Source organism: Diadema antillarum, unplaced genomic scaffold (assembly GCF_040938485.1).
Source record: "Diadema antillarum isolate AM-2024a unplaced genomic scaffold, OU_Dant_1.0 seq00000804_RagTag, whole genome shotgun sequence".
NCBI lineage: Eukaryota > Metazoa > Echinodermata > Echinoidea > Diadematoida > Diadematidae > Diadema > Diadema antillarum.
This window is the reverse complement of record NW_027271686.1, coordinates 628,252-637,348: the sequence shown is the minus strand read 5'-3', so window position 1 is coordinate 637,348 and position 9,097 is coordinate 628,252. Positions and strand designations below refer to the sequence as shown.

General features: G+C 37.7%; 1 protein-coding gene across 1 annotated transcript in view; it reads right to left on the bottom strand.

The window, feature by feature from the left end:
- Positions 1–1,361: 1,361 nt before the first annotated feature.
- Positions 1,362–9,097, bottom strand: part of LOC139739547 (uncharacterized) — a 60,245-nt gene continuing 52,509 nt past the window's right edge. Inside the window, exon 2 of the mRNA XM_071650149.1 lies at positions 1,362–2,938. Within this exon, the coding sequence (XP_071506250.1) occupies positions 2,541–2,938 (398 nt within the window). The 3' untranslated portion in view covers positions 1,362–2,540. The remainder of the gene's footprint in view (positions 2,939–9,097) is intronic.

Sequence of the window (9,097 nt, the reverse complement as noted above, 5' to 3'; positions counted from 1 at the left end):
TTCCCTACAGGACCATTGTGCAGTAATGCATACACCTAGCTCTGTTAAGTATATGCATTGAGTAATTTCCAAAGTGCAGAGAAAAAGTGCAATTTCAGCTTTAATTGGTAGAACTTTAGCATTTTACCTGACTTTTGACCCCTCACCTACAAGTATAACCTCATGACACAAAGATTCCCAACAGGATTACTATCAGCAGGACATGCATACAATATGTACAAAGTTTCATGAATATACTTTGAGCCATTTGCGAGATATGGAGAAAAAAAGTAAATTTTAGCATTTCACTTGACCTTTGAGCTTTGACGTCAAGGCCAAAAACTTTCCCTAAAGAATCTTTATTTGGTAATACATTAGTACACTAATCAGGCATTGCATAAATATGGGGGAAATAGTGAAATTTTAAGAGTTTGACCATGACCTTTGACTGTAAGCATGTGCACCCAGAAGTTGATAGGCACAACCTCTTCCACTCATACATACATGTACATATGCAAACTTTCATTAGGATGCCTCAAATGGTTTTTATGTCAGGCTGTCCACAAAATTGATTATGGACAAATTGACGGACAGACAGACGGACGGACAACCCGAAAACAATGTCTCTGGTGGCACTTCGTAGCGGAGGCATAGAAAACATGGTAAAAGAAATTGTTTTCATAACTATGTCTATAAACATGTACATGGACCAATAAATCTTGAAAATGGAAGCATATATGTATTTACAACAAGTCTGGGCACATCATCAAAAAATGAACATGATTATGGTAAGTTCTGTACAAATGAAAATAAATATCTTTGCTTGAACAAAAATTTACAACACACTTTTTGTTTACATCACATGAATGGCTAAAATTATACAGATACTGCTAGCAATATGGAGATTGTCATGTACAACAACTGATGTTTGCAGACCAAATAATGTAGAAAAAAAAAGCAAAAACAATAGGGAATTTTACAGCTTTTGTCTGCAGACTTTTTGAACCATAATGGAAAAGGAAATTTCTCTGGATCAGAAATTCTGCTTGAATAGGTGAACTGCAAACACAAATGTTACCTGAAGGCATCAAAACTACTCCTTCTTTCAACATCAAGGTAACTACGGTTTGATATTGGAAAATTATGCATAAAATAAAAAAATGCATTTATATGAAAAATACATTTGTATGAAAAATACAAAATGTGATCACTGTTGGGATTAACATACAAGTACTCATTACATAAACAAGGCAATTGATCACATCAATGGAAGACTGGAACACCTTGCACAGCATGTTAGAGTTATTAATAGTAATAAAAAGAGCTAAAATTCAACAGTGCACTTTCTTGTGCCAATGCATTTCTTGTACAATCTTCTCTGCAAATGTAGTACATACTCAATTGTTCACCACTACTTACATTTTCCCAAAACTATATGGCAGTTCACCTCACAGAAACACTCCTACTGGCAGCAATCAGGATCTTGGAAATACTAGTTAATGTTCCAATCCCTTATGCATGCAGCTCTCAACTCGTTTCTTCAGGCAGTGTCTTGTAGCATTTTTTCTCACAATTGCAAAATTGATAGACAAAACAAAAAATGGATACGAAATAAAAAAAAACACCTGTCAACAACTTCCCAACAATCACAAAAAGTGACTGCTGAGTAGATATAGTTGAAAAAAAATTGCAGCATGAAGATATCAAAAGCAAATACTTCGTAACAACAACAATAAAACCCCACATACATGTGCTTGATGCATGATAACAGTAACATTGTGATAAATGTTGTTAATGCAAAATGTACAAACTCCCTCTGACTGTAAATATTCTTGTTGGTCTGCAACAGTCTACACGGCCAGGGGGAGTTCCCCCTCTCAGAAGGGACAATGATTCCAAAACTCTGAAAACTTCACAGTGAATACCACCAGTTACATCTACTTGCATTTGACATCTACTTTGCATCTGATTAGCAGCCACCTGTGATGCTACACAAACTGTTAAGAGTGGCAGAGTGTCTTGCTGTCCTGGAACCATTTTGCACAGCATCCAGTCTGTGTGCCTGAGCAGAGCTACATTAAACTTTTTGAAAATATCCATCTTGAGATATCAATCTTGTTTTGGGGCATTCTGACCTCAGGACACTGGACCAATGACAGCTTGTCCAGTCAACACCGTCCAGAGCATCCTACAAGGGAATTCCCCAAATTTTACCAGTCGCTCTTGCCATTACTGTTTACAGGAGCACACAAACAGGCAATGGGATATAGATTCACCGGAAAGCCATTGGTTGGTAACTTGCCCAAAATCTCCTGCAGTTTGCTCCTTTCCAACATTTCATTCTCCTTTTCCTTTGTCGGAGTTGCATTGTTTTGGATTATTGGTCACTAGTAGTACTGTGCCCGACAATAACAAGTGTGGTGGCTCATCACAATTAAAGCATCACTTCCCTCTCTTCAAACAGTCTAGATGACCACAGCTTGGTCTTGGAAGAAAGAGCTATCTGGCCACAGCGGAGAGAGGAGATGAGGCTAAATGAATGGGGGAAGATGCCATGTGGTTCACTGCCTGTTGTCCTTCTTGTTGCGCTTATTCCTCCCATTCCTGCGACTCGACGACTGCCTCTGGCTATTCTGTTGCGGCCGCTGCGATTCGTTATGTTGATGAGCAAATCGTTTGCACTTGCAGCTGCGAACTGTCTTGATGCGGTAAGTTCTGACCTGGTTATTGTCACAGATAAGGCGGACTTTCTTTTGCCGCACGTTGTCATTAACACACCTCCACTCTTTCCTCTTATCGTTGCTCCAAACTTTTACGTGCTCATAGTACCAATCATGATAGGACTCCGGAATGCATGAACCGGCACACACCACCTCCGTGATTGGTCTCGGACTAGTGCAAAATCCATCTGAAATATAGCGCTTGGATCTTAATTCCACGCAATGGACTTGCAACCTCTCTGAAAGGCAAAATAGAAACACAGAAGTGTAAATTACAAGGCAAAGTTAATCATGAGCTGGGAAATCATGCAAAATCACAAGATATCCATGGTTTTACGTCACAGTAGAGCCCAATCAAAACACAATAACCTGTTTAACTTTTGTTTCTATGATGCATCCAAGAAATCATTGATTAGGATGGTTTTGTCCAAATAATGACAGCCAGAATTTCCTATGATTACTAGAATTCTTAATAACGGATTTAATTTCATTTGTCAAACCCTAGGGTTTGCTCCTCATGCAATAAAACTGCCAGTTTGATTGCATAAGGAGCACAAAAAAAAACATAAAGATATCTTTGAATTGTTGACAATAATGGTTTTTTTTCCCTATTCGTAGTGGTTTTATTATGCAAAGGTTTACTTGAATACACAGTATTATTCAAATGCTTGAAATGTGCACATTGCTATCCACACTCGAAGATCTTCCAGAATGTGTGACTGGCCTTGTGACTGGAAAGATTGGTATATGGATGTAGGAAGAACACAGGTGATATTTGGTGTTCAGGAGGCATGTACCTAAATGCAATATAGCATTGTACAGGTGCCTCTGATGACTTGATTCTCACTACAGTTGGCCCAACTTAATCAGGAGGGGACTGGAAGACAAGTTTTTTTTTTTTTCCCCCCATTATAATGAGTAGTGGCTGGCATTGGCCTGAGCATATCACCCCATTTGACACCCTGTCTGTGAGCTACACTAAACCATGCACAGTTTTCCTATCCATTGATGTCCATGGCAACAAGTACACATGTGCTTCGACATACAGAAACAAAATGGCTATAAAAAAGACATGGCAGTTTCATGGCAAGGGCGAATGCTTCATTGGAACAAACCTCCATTCATGTCTTCCACAATATAGTCCTATTCAGAGTTCACAATGCAGTCACAATGCCTATGACTCTGCTTATACTGAGACATAGGCAGTACTTCTATCAAACTTGAACATGTTTTGCAACATCATTTGATGGGAACGACATCTACACCATGCATAACAAACACACTTTATTCATTTTTTTTTTCTGATCATCTCTTTTTTTTTCTCTGTCAACCACACATGTCTACACACACACACACATATTACACATACTCTGATACACTCAGAATGAGAGTTTAGACCAAGGTGGGGAACTGAAGTGCATGTATGAGTAGAAGCTTACAGCGCTTGATATAACCACCAGCATAACGTCCTACTGCCAAGTGGCAAATGTTGGACTGTGCAATTGGCACAGGTATATGGAACTGGCTGAAAAATAACTCTTCTGGTGAGAAAATGAAATCCTTGTTATTATTTCTAAGGACTTGGTTATCATTTTTGAAAATGAAAGTGGTTATGCCAAAATATATCCCAATACAGGGGTTTGTGGTTCTGAGTAGTGAAAATAGCATGTATACAGTTTGTCATATTTAATCTTGTTGCAGAGACTATTTCATTCATTATTGTAAATCTGATGTCAACCACTTCCTATGCTGTCTGGATTATCCCTCCTTCTAAACAACACATACAAGAACACAAGAAGAACACAGGTGGAACATATGTGGCCCTGCATCACAAAACCAACAAAAAGTTGCCAGACATGGATTTTTAGTTAAGGGTCGATTCTTAAGAAGCAGACTTTAAGCTTTAAAATGATACCTCAATTCAACTTCAAAATCTAAATATTGGAAAAAAGGACACTCACCCAAAAATTGCATACTGAGAAAAGAGGTTTTGAAGTGCAGGGTCTATGAAAGTGCTTCATCTTACCAAGTCATGCTAGCTGTGCAATGAATGGGACAAAAAACAGGATGTAAACCACTACAGCAACAACAATGGAGAGATTATCAGATTAAGCTGAAATTGAGCATGCTCTATTAACACTTTCTTTCCTTGACTGATACCAACTTTCAAAGCAGTAGCACTATCCTTTCAAAAGTTATTAGAGATGGAAGTGAAGTGTACAGGATTTCTAAGAAATGGAAAGTGGCCTCTAAGACATAACTAGTCACACTATTCTAGAAAAAAAGAGAGCTAAATAACACAATTTCCTATTCTTTTTATGATCTCGAACTTAAGCACAATGTAGAAGAAAAATTGCTTTTTAAGAAAATATGAAAAACTCAAGATTGACTGGGTTGACCCTTTTCACCTATTTTGAGTTCTTGAGTAAAAATCAGGGTGTGAGGCTTTTTGTTGGTTTCGTGATGCACAATCACATATGCAACATAATGAACGAAGTGGGTAATGTTTCTGTCAAAGGGATATAGCTTCTGTGTCTACACTGCTTACACTGTCACTCTGTTCCAAAAAAACTCTCTCAATGAAGGTGATAGCTAAGTCTTATACAGGGACAAAGGGAGTTACCTTCTTTTTTATGCCAGTGTTCTAATATATTTTTAAGTTGCCATATGCTGAAATGAATCAGGTTAGTCAATTACTCTTACTCCTTTAATACTAACACACATCCCCAATGAAAAACTGATAAAATCTATGCAAAATCACGCAAGAGCAAATTCCCTGGCTCAAGCAGCCCAACAATTTTTTTTTCCAATGACAAAGCAGTCATTCGAGAAACATGAGTAAAGAAATAGTTGTCTATAGCACACCTTTGAGAAGTGAACCACCTTTCACAAAGGGGACACTGCATGAAGCATTCCTTTGACTATGTGGGGGGTCTCCTCTTGCACATGCATTACACTCTCATGCATTCATGTTCTCAATATAACTGATTGCATACGTTCTTGCATCTGTGTGCTCAGTTGCTTCTTTCCTATCAGTTTCTGCAGTTAGGCATTACAAGAGTTACTACTAAGAACACTTCTAGAGATTCAAGCCCTCATCAGATCTTGTCATTAATGTCAGATTCCTTATATTCAACTGTTGTTTTCCCAATACACAAAATAACATCAAAACATATTGCACAGGACAACAAGAACGCAAATGGCTATTGTGACAGAAATGTCTGATATTTACTAAAGGACTGTAGTCACACTTTTAGTCACACTTTAACGCATTGTAATCTGACAGCACATGGACAGCAGGGACATGGGCAGTAGATTTCTCTGAGCGTATTGGGCTGTGTCTTTGGTCTACTAGAGCAACCAGTTGTAACAACAGAAGTTTCAGCAAAGAAAAAAAAAAGAAAAAAGAAAGAGAGAGGGAGAGAACTAGAAGGGGAGATTTCAAGTGGTGATAAAAGATGAACAATTTCACCCTGAAAGGAGCATAAAAAAAAAGAGTGGGGAAAGAAGAGAAGCTGAGATTTGTGAGGCTACAATTCAATGGGGGGGCTTGCTTGACTTATTCTGCTCGCTTCTTTTCTTCCCTGCCAATGCGTTCTCCATTCACACGCAGCCACGGGTGACAAACCAACTGACTTTTTTATTTTCTTTCCCTCTGCTCTCATTCTATGTCTTTTTTATTCAACGCTTTAAGCTGCTGGGAAAGAAAGACACCTGTACAAGGCCAGGCACTGGCTAAAGGGGGAGAGAGAAAAAAAGAGAATGAAAGAAAGAGAGAGCGAGAGAAATGGGGGGGGGGGGGGGGGGACAAGAGAGAAAATTGGAGAGGGGAGTGTAATAAACTGATAGTATCATATCTGCAAATGACCCTTTTTCTCCTCTCTCCTCCTTCTTCATGTCTTTTTTCCCCCTGAGCCTGAAAAAAGCTTGCTTTTGCTTTGGAGTACATAGGAATCAATATGTGTTGTACTTTCTTTCTTGTGCTCCGAAGGAATACAATTTTTTTTTCCACACATACTATTTCTACAGGATCTCTCTGCTTAATTTTTTCAAGGTGATGTGCCATGCTACAGTCCATATGCTGATGGCATTTTGGACATTCTACAGCATTTAACTCAAGGGCAACTCAATTTAAATGAAAATTATTGCGTATGCTTATATCTATAATTGTATGAAAGTTACACAAATGCTTAAATGTAAGTGTGTGTGTGTGTGCGTGTGTGTGTGCATGTGTGTGTGTATATATATATATATACATACACACACATACACACACACCAAGGCTCAACATAAATGATGGCCCAGTGGCCCTTGGGCACCAGAAATACATGTTAGGCCAACACCTGAGAAAGGATATGTGTTGGGTATTTGTATTTATGTGTATTTCTTTGTTGTTGGGTTGTTGTTGGTTTTTTTCTCCCATCCAGAATACAGGAGAATAACTTGTCTCTCAGTGCTTAAAAATGACACAAATTTCAACTTGCTGCTGTGACCAGGGTTGCCAGATCACTGACAAATTGTCTATTTTCTATTCAAATTTGGCCAAACTGTTTTTTTCCCTCACAGCCAAATTTCATCTATCCATTGAAGGGACAAGGTATATTCCTATATTTGATTTAATCATTTTGTGAATATGTGGTGTCATAGAAAATCATGTTCATGCTGCAATTCAATATTGAAAATGTTAAACTTACAGAACTTAGTTTTTCCATAATCATCATGGTCTATACTCAATTCAGTGTTTCATGACATTATTTCACTTTTGTTTTTCTTTCTTACTTCCTATTTACAGTATATGGCATTTGAAGCAATTATTCATACCCACCAATCTTCACATGATTATTATGGTTTATTTTGTTGTTTCATATTACATTAAATGATTGCATTCTATGTCTTTTATATATTGACCACTTTGTGTTTTTGCAGTCAAGTTGAAGCATGTCCCATGAAGAAAAGAAAAAGAGGTCAGAGGCTTTTTGACATGGAAATGAAAACATATGTGAATGGAGAAAAAAAAATGATAGGAAAAGAAAAAAAAAAGGTGCTGTTTCCTTGGAGTCGCACAGGATTCCTAGAATATTTTCCTTGCAGGTCTGAGTCATAAGTAAGGGTTGATTAAATTTCAGTTTACCCCTTTCCACAAAGGTCAACAACATTTTCTTCATTGAACGTACTCCAGTGTGCTAGAAGTAGGAATGATACCTGGCACTGTAAGCTTGGCATTGAGAGGGCTGAACATGACCAAACTACTGGTGGTTTGGCTCCATGCAACAAAAGAATTTTTCCTCAGCACTCTCAGAGCCTACTTTGTAGGCTAGGAAAACTGCCCACATTGATCACTGCAGAGCTTTTCACTTTTTCTCTTCTTTTCTTTTTAGACAGGTAATCTAGAAGATGATGTCACTGCTGTATAGTGGGAAAGTCATGATGTACGTTTTGCTGGAAACCTCTGCAAGACAAACTCTGATTAAGAAATACAATTTAAAGATGGTATTTTGCTCAAAACAGAAGGTAATCTTTAATACTCTCATGTGTCTACCCTACTTACTAACACCTTTGGAATTAGTAATTAGAGATCATGGTTGGAAGACAGCAATTCTGTGGGATTTTTATTTTGCTTATCTGTGGCTAGCCCATCAAATCACTTACTTTGTTGGGATTGGTATTTACTGCATTATCAGTCATTGAGAAATCAATGCAGACAGTCTCTCTCAAAGTAAGTTCTTTCCACCTCAAGTATGATGAATAACTCAAGAAAGCAACAGATAAATTCTTTCCATACTTATGAGAATGGAACAAAACAATTCTACTCAAAGAGTACTAGACAAGCAATAATGACAAGAAGGCCAAGGAGCACCATTTTCAACAGTCTCCTGACTGATAATGTCACTTGGAAAAAAAATACCAAATTTTCTTCATAAACTCCATCAATTCACAAATATAGAAAGTACTTAAAAATGTCTATTATATAACACTACCACTTTAGGGCAGTGACATCTAAAAAGAAAAGAAAAAAAAAACGGAAGAATGATGACAATTGGCATGCATGAGGATTCTTCCAATTATATAACAGGAATATGATATTCTAGAAGAAACAGATAAATCTCTCCTAGACATCGATCAATTGATGATGATTTTTTGAAGGCAAACAGTGACAGTCATCCTCATTGCTGTTTGTTTAATAAATTGAGAAAGATGTAGATGGAACTATCCTATACTGCCAGCAGATGATGCCTGAAATAACTGAATTTTCCTTCCAGTTGCTGAAAATTGCATATTGAGAGAAATAGAAGTAATATCCATGAACTGTGGAGAGGAATTAGGTCTGGAAAGCAATGGAAAAAAAAAAAATCGCCTGAAAACATGCTATTTCATCGGCCATCATCCGAACCATCTTA